This window comes from Gymnogyps californianus, chromosome 2, assembly GCF_018139145.2.
Source record: "Gymnogyps californianus isolate 813 chromosome 2, ASM1813914v2, whole genome shotgun sequence".
NCBI classification, from domain to species: domain Eukaryota; kingdom Metazoa; phylum Chordata; class Aves; order Accipitriformes; family Cathartidae; genus Gymnogyps; species Gymnogyps californianus.
In genome coordinates, this window is record NC_059472.1 from 125,891,531 (window position 1) to 125,905,829 (window position 14,299).

General features: G+C 43.8%; 1 protein-coding gene across 2 annotated transcripts in view; it reads right to left on the minus strand.

The window, feature by feature from the left end:
• LOC127012608 (ubiquitin-conjugating enzyme E2 E2) overlaps nt 1-10,864 on the minus strand; it is a 220,729-nt gene extending 209,865 nt beyond the window's left edge. Inside the window, exons 1-2 of one of the 2 annotated variants that reach the window (XM_050890825.1) lie at nt 10,722-10,864; nt 6,004-6,187 (exon numbers count right to left, since the gene is read on the minus strand). In XM_050890825.1, coding sequence (XP_050746782.1) covers nt 6,004-6,179 — 176 coding nt within the window. In that variant the 5' untranslated portion in view covers nt 6,180-6,187; nt 10,722-10,864. Of the gene's footprint in view, nt 1-6,003; nt 6,193-10,721 lie in introns of both variants that reach the window. The other variant, XM_050890824.1, reaches the window with a different exon arrangement.
• Nucleotides 10,865-14,299: the final 3,435 nt, after the last annotated feature.

Here is a 14,299-nt window from a genome sequence, read left to right on the forward strand (position 1 = left end):
CCCTACACATGCACACACTAGTTACTCCTGTAGAGGGAGAGAAATTCAGTATTTGCTTTTTCTACTCATTGAAATATTTACGTCTCCAGTACATAGAATTTCCCCAATAAATATAATTCCTTTCTTGTAAAAATACAGGCACAGGCTGCTTAATCAATATTTGCAGCAAGTCATTGTAGTAACACTGAAAATCCACCACATTTTTTAAAGGGGAAAATCTGATTAGTGAAGTCTAAGCACAACAAACATGTCGCTTTTAAAAAGTTACTCAATTTAAACAATACCAACAGTTCACACCTTTTAGAAGGGAGATCTTACAAGTGTGGGAGATGCTTAAAATATTTCTTCTGTATACGTCAAATTTCTACTGTGTTTTTGAAATTTTTACTATCACAAATTCAAATCACGGAAAACCTAGGTAGCATGGAATCTCCTTCAATTTCATTTTTTATGAGTTGTTTTGCTTTTTCTGCCTTTTGGGAAGTTGCAGAATGATGGCGTTGAACTTCTATAGAGTCAGGGGTTATTCCTTTGCTTTACACACAGCAGTAAGAGCAGTTAATATTTCATTGCATTACAATGAGCCCGAGACACATCAGGAATGGATTGATAAGTGCAGCTTAAGTCCTAGATCAAAAACCTTCCATTCTTCCTCCTAAATCCTAACCCATGTCCCTTCCATTCTGAAAACAAAAGGGTACAGAGCTCTCTCCTTTTCTCCCCCTGTTCTAGTTCAACTCAAAATTTCTAACTTCGAATGCCAAGAGCACTAAAATGGTCCTTTATCAAGCTTTTCCTGTGACTCAGCAAACAAGACAAACACCTTTCTGCTTCAAGCAATAATTGATCAGATGGTACTTTCTATTTACGTTCAAAAGTCCTAATTGCTTTTGCAAGCATCTAAGATAAAGAGGTGTTTCATTCATGATTATTTTTACACAAACAAGATACAACATATTAATATGATACTGTCCATCAATTGCTCCTCAGCAAGTTGTCCATACTTATTCTCCTACTCCGTGGCATCCCAAACTAAAATTAATATACACACCTTACACCTCTTTTGTTGCAACTTTAATCTACCTTGCATTCATGCTGAGAGCACATTCATAAACAGTTTCTGTAGAGCAACTGACACGCAATAGCTTGTTCACATGTCACAGCATTCAAAGTTACAATTAAATCGTCAGACAACATCCCAGAGAGCCTTGTACTGATAAAGACCTCCAGTGTGCAAGCTGGCCTTTGTCTGCACGAGTTATTCCACAGCTCTGGCACTTGTTTCATATCTCCATTGAGTTGCCCTCAGAATCTGGCATAGAAGAGGATGTGCCTCATTTCCTTCGCTGACCACAGAGGGTTCACCGCGAGAATATGTGGCCTCTGGCAAAAAAACGTTTTTGCAGGGTCCTTTCTGGCATGTCTTTCTTTGGATTTTCTGCCTCAGTATAGTTATGTTTAGCTATATCAGAGAGGAAAAAGGACTCCAAATTAAAATCATTGTATATATCCAGTTTATATTTAAACTAACGACATACTGGTTTAGTATATATTGGGGAGTGGGGTGACGGCAGGGGGAGAAGCCCTTGCTAGTAATCAAAGCCCCGGGCTGTACACGTAGGACATTCAATCTGCAACGTCAGATCTGATACTCTTTGTTTGGTCTTAAAGAAGTCATTTGACCCCTCTCTCTCTCACTTATATATAGACATACAAAAATATTTTTCCCCTCCATTTTAATAACAGAAAAGAACAAACATAGTTGCCTTCCAGTAATAGTGCAAAGGTTAATCTACCCCTAAATTCAGAAGCATGAAAGTACATTGTGGATTTCAAATATTATTAATTCTCACAGACACATATTTACTACTGTTCCAAGCCTAGGGGCACTGTGTGTTGTTTCCTTCATGAAACAGTTAAAGTTCTCTAAAGCTAAGAGAGAAATGAACATGTCAGAGGATTTCCCAGTATGATTAATAGGAAAAGAAGCAAAATAAAGGACTATATGACAATAAGCTATTTTTACCACATCTACTTTTCTAAAGTACATGCCTCTTTACCCATAAAAGCCAGGTGAACCAATACTCCATACTGAAGAATATGCTATTTAGAAAATACTAAGAAATGCAATCACTGGTATGTATTTCAATCTTACATAAACTGTGACTGAGCAGGAAATTGATCTAAAGATGGTTAGATTCATGTTGGAGGAAAAGAAATATTCTCGCCTCCATACTAGATGCACAATAAATGACAAGGATATTTCTTATAAGAAAAAGCACTCCATGCTTTGCCATCAGATTCAATATGCTAAACATCATTCCCAGATTCCTTGAAAATAGTGCTGTGATAAACTTCTCTGAGAAAAAAAGAGAGGGGGAAAAAAAAAGCTCATTTTTATTTTGTTGAATTTCAAACAAATTTAATCCATTACCTATTTGCTACTCCTTAAGGTTGCAAGAAAAGATTACAACTAAAGTTTTAAAGTTCACAATTCATTGTAGGCACAGATATTCATAAAAAAATTCCAAGACTGGACACAAAGGTTGACAGATTTTCAACTATCAACTTCAGGAGCCAAGCAAAACAATACATTTATTTGTTGAGCTACTATGTCAGCCAAGAATGGTTACACTTCTCTCAATCCAAAGGTCATGCTAAGATTTGCTACTTAAGAGGTAACAAGATGCCTGCTGTTTTCAAGGACAGCAATTCAATTCCGTGTCTGAACTGTAATTGTGATATGCAGCGAGTTTCTCAATCTTGACATGTTAGGTAAGAAAGGTTGCTATTTAAGGTGACGCCCTCTGGGTGAGGAAAATTGAAGGACCGGTACAATGTATGACATATACTGTAAGCTATTACACCTGTATAGCAGCTAGTCCTAACAGTATTAACAGAGAAGGACGGCGTGTGATGGCATTCTGCCTTCTTGATGCCATCTATAGCAATGCTAACAGAAGAAACTCCGTATCTTAAAAACAAAAATCTTACTCAAATATGAATTCAAGTGGTTTCATACAGCCTCCATAATCAGATCATCTTGGAAAGCAGTAAGCCGCGGGAGTAGTATATTCATACATAAGACATGGTAGCAGTTTACTTCTACACAAGCGAAAGTCAGCACACTGCTAAATCTTGATTTACATAAAACCTAACGCTACTGAAAATTCTTTAAATCTAACTACATAAACATACAAATAAAAAGCAGAACATAAGTATTCCAAATACAGATGCACAAATCTTCATTCTAATCCAAGATATACAGTAGGTATTATAATGTAATCCAAAAATACTGTGACTACAATTCCATATGCATGAAAAAGCTTTCCAAGTGAGAAAACGTGACTTCCAAACTCAGGTCAGAATCAAGTCTATAGTCTGTGACTAGCTCCAATGCTATGTTAACTCGCTGGTGTTCTCTGCTCTAAACAGGAATTAAGGAATCTTGACAAAGCCACAACTGCAGCATGCTCTGTTGTTTGGGTTTTTTACTGATTTTAGCAGAGCTGATTCCTTTAACTATAACAGAGTTATTAGATGGCATCGCATAGTGAAACACTTAAGTGAAGATTACTGTGACTTTAGAGTAATGCCATACAAACCCACAGAATTCAAAAGCTAGAAAAGGAAAAAGTTGCTAAGCATACATTCAGTCTTTTTTCACTAAGACAGCTGAATTACTTCAATTTATTTCAATTTTTAACAGATCACTTTTTTAACCTGGTCAAGAACAACATTCCCATTGAAGGAGTATAGCCTTATTCCTGCACTATTTTTCATTTCTAATGAACAAAAATAATAATATTACTATGAAGATATTTTATATAGACAGTTTCTGTAATACTTATCACATATTAAGGACTCTATGCCATATTTCCTTCCTTCATGTTACTCCTCTCCTTTTTATCCTCTACTTCAATTTCTGATTTTCCTTTCTTGAGGCATTACTGATTTTAATTAAAAAGCAAAGAAACAAAACCTGTAACACGAAAACCTGGTCAGATTAAGAATGTTTATAGAAATGTAATTGCAATTCTAACACAGTGACAAACTACTGCATACTAGGAAAAAAAAAGAAAAAATACTATGATACCATTAAAAAACCCTGTTACTATAAAAACTATGTTGCTGTGATCCTTCCACAAAGTGCTGACAACCAGCACTCCTAAATAATATTTTTGAAAAAAATGTATTTTATTGTGCACATATCTACAGAACTCTTATAAATCATCTCAGCTTTTAAAATGCATAATCAAAGGCTTTCCTTCAATATTAGTACAGATGTGAAACTGGCAAACATACTGATGTCAGCAACTGGCATAATTAGTTTCAGCAGAACCATAAGCAGATATAATTAAACTTTAAAAGTTTTAAGTAATTTTATCACTGTGAAATGCATGTTGATAAAAGCTTTGAAGATACAAAGCTAAGATTAATAGACCAATTTCTGACATATCATTATTAATTTTTTAATAGGATAGTGTCCACAGGCCCTTGTCAGAATTGTGGCATCATTACATTCGGCATTGTACAAAGTTCAGAATACACAGACGCTTTTCTAAAGATGTTAAAAACTGGTTTTTATGACCTTAAAAGTCATGACTAGTCCAATATTCCTAATATTTAAAAAATAACAATAGCAGGAAGCAGACGAAAGAGGAGAAGGCCAGAAACCATAACGGCTGTGAGGATTAACTACATGAATAACATCATGGTTTGAAGTGAAAGCTGTTTGTTTGGTTTTTTTTTTTTTCCTTTTAGTCATAAAAGGAAAGATGGGCAAGCTTTGCTAGCCATCCTGTAAGTGATACGACTAGGTAATCTTCTAATAGTGTCATAGTAGGAATGGGTCTTCAGAAGCATTTCACCAGGGAAGAAAAAAAGAAGAAAGGCTAGCTGGAAGGAAGGTGTCTATGGCAGAAGAAAAGCATGACAATACCTCACTGGAAACACAGAAGAGACTTCAGTTCAGACAAGTATGTAGACGGTAAGGGACAGATTAAGCCAAGACAAAGACTTGAATCCTGAAGAGATGTACACACACGTTTATAGACTGGTATTTACGGACTCCTGCGACATGCATGTGTTATAAATTATGGCAACAGGGCCTTGATGCTTCTCCTTTACCACAGCACCATAGTGGCACAACTCCAATGGTTTTTCTTGTAGTTTACACGGCCTTGAATTAGCAAAGAAACAGGATCTGGGAATTCTGCATCAGGACAGTCTGCAGAATTGGTCTCTTGTCAGATTATTTTAAAAGTGTTTTTTAACTTCAATCACTATAATCCCATTTGAATTCTGTTGCCTAGACTAACACCCCTACGTGTACTAATGGAGGAACACTAAACTGTAAATTCCTTCCGTCTGGTCCAAGCAAGACAATCGTTATCTGGAGATTGACATGACAGCATAGAATAATTTAAGTAGCTATTCTACAAACCCACCTTTCCTCTCAAGCAGAAAAGAGAAGGAACAGAAATGGGTATTAAAACAGATCACAGTTTAAAGTAATGAAACCAACATGCATTTGTTGTTCACTCAAATATTTCTGACCTGACCATCTGGGAAAAGGAAACGCAGTACTTTACAGCAATAGGTATTACGGTAGTCCTAACATGCTGAGTTACTGAACTGTCGGAAATGTTTATGGTTAATTAACTATAAGTTACACTGACAAGTTTCAACATCAGTCATATATACACATACAGAGATATATTTTATAAGGCTACAAAACTGTCTGAGTTTTACTAGCAATAAAAAAATGTCAGCTTTTATCATGCAAGCTACTATTAAAACCACGTGAAAGAGCCAATCTGTCAAAGAAGGGAAAAAAGTATACAGGTCTCATTACTGTGACCAGTCTCAAAAGGCTATTACACTGACATAGTAGTGTTATAATAAAACAATAAGAAAATGAATATACTGACTCAATACATACATCTGATGGTCAGCTGAAAAAAGAGAAAGGAAAATAAACAGCCAGAAAGAACACCGTACCTTTTAGCACTAGTTGACAGTTTAGCAGCTGTTTTGCTTGATATTTTGCCCTCTTTTTTCTTGGGTTGAACTTGCTCCCTTTCTTGTTCCTGCTGAACACCTTCACGCTGATCTCCATCAGAGCTGCCTCCACTAGTGCTTGGACTATCATCAACTCTCTGCCCCTCTGTAGACATGGCAGATGCTGCACTGAACAAAAAACAAACAACAAAAGTTAGCTTTTTCAGAAGAAACCGTCCAATAGTATTTCTTACATGCTTTAAGGAAATAACACATGAGATTTATGTCTTTGTCTTAATACATAATGCTTGTGTTACAGTACTTCAGTCATCTTAGTACTGAAGAGTTTTGCCATAAGCATCTTAATGATAATTCAGGAGTTGGTCATTTTAAACCCCACACCAAATAAATAATAAACCCTTATATATATGAAAAGCATAAGTTATTGTAGTTAAGTGGGAAACATAATTCTGCAAGTATACTACCATTCACTGTGAATGATATTTTTCAACCGCTCGACAATATCATGAGTTAGCTATCTCATCACTATGCCACCGGTTCAAATCTCGCATCGTTCGTTAAAAACTGAGAGCTATTACTATCTTAAGACTCTCTGTTATCCCATGTGAAATAAATCTGTGGGTTCATTCCCAGTCTATAATGTGGGTTTCCACATTACAAAATCCACATCTTGGCATGCTCGATGGAAACATTCACAGAACGAAAAGGCACTAACACAGGACTGTTTGTATTTACTAAAACAGTATGCTTCCAGAGCAGTAAGCACGCTGGTAGAGGATATAAGGAAGTTTTTTCCTGACAAATTCTGTTCAGGCAACATGAGGCAACAAAGCTGTCAGAGAACACGAGTGACAAGAAATCTCAGTATATTTCAGAAGTCAAGTTAATGCTTTATTTGCACACTTCTGATACTAGTTAGCTATTTTCATTTCTTCCTTCACTTTAAATAGTATAACAATATGCCGACAGATGAGGAATTACAAGCCCACTGTTACAGCTGTCATGACTTCTCAAACTGTTCTAATGAAGGGCAGATGTCCATGAAAAACTCTTACTGAATTAGCATATGTGGTGGCAATGACTGTTAGAAAACTGTAGAAAAAAAACCCCAAACCCAGAAGGTCTTTCCTTTAACTCCCAACCTGTAGTTTATATACATATTTTATACATCCTCCTCTAGAGATTTTAATAAAAGAACCACCTTCAAAGCACACAGGCCCAAACCTTACTTGCTTACACCCACGCTATCCCCATATATCTGGGTGGTTTTCTGATCGAATCTGTCTGAATCAAGAATTTGCTCTTTCATACACAAAGAGTTTTAAATTGCTGTGAACTTCGACTTGCTTTTCCTCTTACCTACGTACAGACACCATCACAATTAAGAACAAAACTATTCACCTTGACTATTACATGTTTTAATACTCTCTCAAGGGAGAATAATGAGATTGCAGGCTCAGATTCAACCATGCTCATTCAGTGGATTAAACAAAGTTCATCTCCCTGCACATATTTATGGAAAGAGACAGCAAAGGAAAAGTAAAGTAACATCAATGCCAACAGGGTTATGTTGAAAAGAACGCTTTTTAAAAAGGCCGTGTTCTAGTTATAGCTGCATGTAAGAAAATAAATTTACTCCTATTCTGCAAAAGCCTTACCAAGATCTAATTCTATCAAATAGTACACACTGTGGAGTGGAAGAACTAATCTTTTCAGGCATTATTGACACAATCCAACTAACTTCAGGAGGAATTAGATCTTTTTTGTCTAATTTATGAAGCTATACTGAAAAGGAAATCTGGAAGTATGGCATCCCTACAAAATGTTTAGATGCTAAAAGAAATATCAAGTAATAGCAAGTGATGGATATGGGACTAGGTTTCCCTTAATCAGCTTAAGCGACATTTTGGTTTTTATTATGGAAAAGAATATTTTATAAATATATTTTCATATATAAATTTATATAAAAACACAACACCTAGCCTGCTCATTGGAGTAACTGAAATAATGCATAGTTTGTGTCCTAAAATTAAAATACAAAAATTGTTCATTCTTAGAAAATAATTTTTCCTACGGTACAGCTACAACATTATATTTAACATAATTCATACATTTACACAGGTTAATGTTTAGATATTTACATCCTGGTTGTCAGATTATAACATAAAAGCAACAGAAGATGTAGAGGTAATAAAACACAAAAGTATCATATTCTGACAAGTCAAAATATGCATTTAATAACTATAATGCAATTTTGATAGTAGGTACCCATTTTCTTTGCTTCTACATACAGCTAAAATACAATCTCATCTTTTTTTATAACAATTTTGATGGCCTTTATTTACTCTAGATTTTAGTTCTGATCTTTGCTTAATACATCTAATTTTAAAGAGAAAAATTCTCTTCACAACGTACATAGGCTTTAACACTGGAGGCCAGAAAGTTAAAAGCATATTTAATAAAACCTATATGCATAGGACATCTGCTGTGAATAATCTTGGCTATAAATATTACTATTATCCAAAAACAACTGTATTCACTTCATAAGTTCAGGTTACTATCCAGCAGACAAACAGTGTAACAGTAGCCCAGAGCATATAATTACTGTAACATGTAATGCTAGCATTTACAACAGGAAAATGCTTAAATCTGTCATTTGATGTCTGGCTAGTTTCTCGGGGTTTTTTCCTCTCTCCTTCTCTCTCTGTTCCCCTTTCTGACATCCAGGCAGTTCTTTCCATGCCCTCTCCTCACGATATCTGCAATTTTAGGAATTTTGCATAGTTCAAGGGATGCTCAATATCGTGGTAAAAGTGTGTTTTAAAGGGCCTGAAGTTAGACACTTCAAACGTGGTCAAACTTAAAAGACAAACAAACACATGAACAAATGACAGAATGGAAAAAAAAAAAAAGCAACTGAGGGGATGACACTGTTAGGAAAACATTTCACTGCCACGAACACAGACAGAGAAATACGAGATACTCCTTGAATCTGGACAGCCATGAGTGTGTTTGCAACTGTCACACGGAGCGAGAGGAAAGACACACGATGTCCAGGTCCCCGGCTGCCAGGCTATTCTACATTCAGACGAGGGTTGCTAACCTCCCTGCTGTTGTGCCGAGAAAAACGAGCAGCGGGGACAGAGGAAGGAGTGAAAGGGGACTTAAAAGTCTCTCCCTTAACGTGAGATGATTCAGCAGAGACACAGATGACAAGTGTAACTACAACTACCAATTCTAAGTGAAGAGTGTCCAAAAGATCCTGCTTCTGTTATATATATCCACTGGCACCTTCCCCTCCCCTCCTCAAAAGGAAAAAAAAAACAAAAACAAACCACAACAAAAAAACCAACCACACCCCCCCCCCCCAAAAAAAAAAAAAAAAAAATCCAGCAGTCAGGGACAGACAGATCCTGGCAATGTGCAGATGGGTCCCTTGGGCAGCAGAGCTAGTGATGATGTCTTTGTAAAGCGGTCTTAATTTCCTATAAGCCAAGATAAATTGAATATTTCTGCAGGGTCCACGAAGAGCAGCAACAGCAGCAGCCGCCTTACTTCATCTTCATTAGAAACCGTAAAGGGCAAAAGGACCAAAACATCGCAGGAGGGGACGCAGAAGGAGCCCGCTTTCTGGCCGGGCAGGGTCCGCCTCTGAGAGGGGCACCCGGAGGGACGGGACGGCAGCCCCGGGCTCCCACGGCCCCACCGCCGCGGGTGGGCACACCCGCGACTCGCCCGTCTCCCCCCGCCCGTCGGGGAGACCCAGCGTGCGGCATCGGGACGTACCGGGGGGGGGAGGGGAGGGGGGCATGGGCACCCTCAAACGTCACACGCACCCCGCACCCCCCCGGCCAGGCAGGCGGCGGCCGGGCCGGGGTGAGAAGTAGTAGACAGCCGGGGAGAGGAGGAGGAGGAGGAGGAGGAGACTGCGAGAGGAAGACGTCGGGGGCACATGAGGGAAGGGAGGGGGTTGGGCTGCGGGGCTCCTCGGGGCGCTCCGGGGAGGGGGTGGGGGGTAGTGCCCCTCCCGAGGGGCTCCAGTCCGGGGCGCCCACCGCTGCGGCGGGGGGGGTGTGTGTGGGGGGATGGTGTACCCCGGGAGGCTCGGTCATGGGGTGGGCGGGGGGCAGGGGGTACCCCGGCGCCGGAGCGACCCAGGGGCGCAGCGAGTGCCGCGGGGACCACGCGATCGGCGCGGAGCGGGGCCGGGGCGTGGAGGGGGGGGGGTGGGGTGGGGGTGGCCGCTGCTCCCGCCCGCAGCGGGGCAAGCAGGACAAATGGACACGGAAGAGTTGTTGAAGGGGTGTGGGGGTGCTGAGGAGCAATGGAGGCTGGAGCGATGACCGGAGGATGGATGGAGCCGGGGGAGCGGTGGCAGAGATGTCGAGGTAGCAGGGGGCGGACGGGACTGTTGCTAAGAAAGGGCACGGCCGGGGATGACAAGGGGGGGGAAGGGGGGTACCAGGCAGCGCCGGGGGGATGCGGAGGGGGGGAGGGGAGATGAAGGATAAAGGTAAAGACCGAGGGTCGCAGTTTAACCGGGGGGAAAGGGGGAGGGCTGCCGTGAGGGAGGGATGGCGAGGGGGGGGGGGTAGGAGCCTGGCGGGGGGAGGGGAGGCAGGCGGGGACCTAAGCCGGGGCAGAGGTGTACCTCGGGAGGGACGGGGCGGGCGGAGAGGGGGGGGAATCGCTGCTACCTGCAGGCGAGCGCAGGTCTCTCTCTCTCGCTGGTGCCGGGCACAGGCTGCGGGACGATCCGAGGCGGTCGCCCCGACTCCGGCCGGGCGCGGGGCTGGAAAGGGGCTGCAGCCGCTCACTGAGTCATGAGCCCGCTCCCCCGCGCTCCTCGCCCTCTTCTTTCTTTCCCCTTTCCCCTCTCTCCCCAGCAGCGGCGGCGGCGACAGCGACTGCTGCTGCTACTGCTGCTGCGGCGGCTGCTGCTGCTGCTGCTTCTCCCACCGCCGCCGCTCCTGCCCCCGCTGCCCGAAGAGAAGTGAAGCCGCTGCCGCGCGCGCGCGCGCGCCCCCGCCGCCTCCGCGCGCGCGCGCGCCCCCGCCCGGCCAGCGCCGCGCGCGCGCCCGCCAGCCAATTAGCCCGGGCGCTCGCGGTCCGCCAAGGGAGGGGCGGGGTGGGCGGGCGCGCGCGCGCGCGCTTTCGGCGAGGGGGCGGGGGGGGGAGGGGGAAAGTGACAGGCGGGGGGGGGCGGGGGGGGGGGCGGAGGATGGGGCGCGGGCGCGCGCCCGCGGGGGCCGTTGGAGGCCGCGCGCTGCCGGGCCGGGCCGGGCCAGGGCGGGGGGAGGGGGAAGAGCCGCCGCCGGGAGCGCGCGTTAAAGGGAAGCACGGGGGGGGGGGGGGGGGCGGGGGCGGGGCGGGGTCAGCGGGGCCGAGTAGGAAGGAGGAGTGAGGGGATCGGGGAGCCCCGGCCGGGGGGTCGGGTGGGGGCGGCGGCGGGGCTGCGCAGGGGGATGGAGGTTAGGGTACCCGGCCTTCTTCCCTCCCGCAGGCAGGTTACCGCGGCCGCACGCCACCGCGTGTGCCCGGCCGCACCGCGGGCCCCCCGCGAAAGTCCTGGGGGGCGGCCGGCCGGGCCGGGCCGGGCCGGGCCGGGGCAAGGGGGCGGCGGCGGCAGAGGCGCGCGGGGGCCGGTATCAACTTTCTTTGCTCTTCTTGTCTTTTTCTGCCTCTTTGTTCCCTCCGCCGGTCGCCCCCTCCTCCGCGCCCCCCTCCCCCCCCCCCCCCCGGTCCTGCCGGCCGGTTGCCCGCACCTCCCCGCGGCCTTTGTCTCCGCGAAGCCACCGCGTCTCTCCGCCTGACGGAGCAGCCGGAGACACGCCGGGTGCCCCTGAGGGAGCGAAGGGTCCGGGCGGGGGGGACGGCGTGTTACCTGGCAAGGGGTGGTGCGAGGGCACACGGTGCCTTCTCCAGCGTGGAGAGAGGGCCGAGGCCGGTACTTTATGGTCATACTTTTGTGTTTATCGTGGTAGTTTCGACCACAAGGCTGCTGCGTCGCATTAGCACAGCTTGATGGCACAAACAGCCCCCGGCCACTAACAACATCGGATGACGTACAGCATCCCAGTTGGAGATAGGTGCTGTAGCGTGATTGTAGTCAGGTAAATGAATCTCGCCTCCCACGCAAGCAGGCATTACCTCCGTGGCAAGCATCGCAATAAGGACTGGGAGAGGCCAAGAGAGAGCCACACTTAAACGTTACATATTTAGTATGAATAATATTAACCTGGAACAAAACAAACCTCTAACAGAACTGGCTGTCAGGTAACTGGCTGTGTTGGCCTAACTGAGATACTTCTGTCCCTGTGCTGACCCTGGTGCTTTAATCTTTACATAACATGCAGTTTATGCTTAGCTACATTATGTAAAGTTCTAACCCCTTAAACCTTTCTTCGTCTAATGGGGAAATACACTAGCCAAGGGTAAAGGGGTAATGGCAAGTCAAAATATTTTCCCCCTTTTAAAAACTAAAGGGAATTAAAACATTAAATGTGTTCTCGCCATTCCACATGTACAAGGAAAAGTTTCTCCTTGCTTGAGCTGTCAAGTATTGTACTTTTTCTGACTCATGGTTACGGTGTAGGTGGAGTCTGTGCTACCAAACATACAGAAATTGAGAACTTGAAGCACTGCTGAGATATTTAAGGATTAGAAGCATTATTGGCACCTGCTCTCATGTTCAGACAACAGAAGTGATTTTTGCAGTTTCCCTGTACATAAAATTAATCTTTGTTGATTGTTTTGAAATAACTTGGTTTTTTGTCTCTTCCTATTTCTTTGTTAAATAATCCCAGTGACGTTTTCACCTAAACTTAAAAATGCCGCAGTCAGCTAGTTCTTCGTATTTCGTGTCCGTTTACAAGACATTTTCCTGCTTCTGATGAGCTCATGGAGAAAAGCTCCTAGTGTCAGCTAGGTGGGTTTCTATCTGATAGCATGCATTGACTTCTCACAAGGACTAATAAGTAATGAACAGAATATGATGCATAAAAATCCTTTAAAGAATGCAAATCTCCTGCAAGTAATGCTTTTCATCGCACTGAAAGGCTGCCGGCTGCATTGCATGCTCTTGACATCACAGTCCCCTTTTCTAAAATCATTTAAATCATGCCTTCTCCTTTCAGTCATTCCAGAACAGACCTCCTGAAAACCATCCAGGAAGAGATGAAGTTCACTTCTAAATGAGTCTTCTACCATGTTTCCTTAGTGTTGCTCTGATTGCTTAAAGGTGCCTTAAAGGAGGCATAAATTTTCCTCTTCGAATACCTCGTCTATTGAAACTCCTCAGCCCGTGTCAGGACTTCACTTCAGTGACAGTTCGGTGTGCTTCATTATAGTTCTTCTTTTCTGCTGGGATCCGCAGGAAGCACAGAGAGAGAAGCTCAGTGAATAGCCTAATTCAGACAGGGGTAGGATGGGGCCATACAGTGTCCCAGAATCTGGGTCATGAATTCCCAGTGCCAAAAAAATCAAGGGAGCGCTGAAGTGTTCCAGCACCAAGTGAAGGGTTTGAGTCATCGAGAGTCAGGCCCTGATTTTTCTTTTGGTGTGTAACCTCTGGCCCAAAGCCCTAAATGGTAGGGCTTAAATTAAGGACAAGTAAACTAGGGAGAAGGTTTCTACTGCCTTATGAATAGAATATGCACACTGAGGTGTGCCCTGTGATTTTAAAAGTGGAGGTTTTGAATGAGCCCTACCTATGCAGTGTAAAGAGAGCAGGCCAGGGTAGTCAACTGCTCCCAGTTTTATCCTTTTGACCTTTCAAAATAAGATGTTTGGCCCTCAGATGCTAAAGGTTGCATAATACTGTATTATTCAAAATCCTTTGGAAGACTTTTGTAAATTTGGATCATATAGAGTGAAATCCTGGCCCTTTTGAAGTGAGTGGCAATAGTCCAGTGTTAGATTTCACCCACGCTGGAGTGCTAAGGCACACACATTACGCTTCCCCCCCCGCTTAGTTTTACGTGGTTTCTAAAAGTTGACGCTATTTACAACACTGGACGCATCCGAAACAACCCAAGTTCTTTACTCTCACAGAAGCTTGCAGCTTCCTTGGAGAGACACACCGGAGTTCGGCTCAGCTGGCACAGACAGTCACGCTTTAAGACTGTTACAGTTAAGGACACTTCTGTTAAGGCCTCTTGATTTAGAGTGTCTGTTATAAGGACAGATATGTCAATCAAAATCCATGAAGTTGGAGAAACCTGAGCCACGTTTCCATTTAAGAGTGTTTAATTTAAAGAAGTATTGGATCAATTTA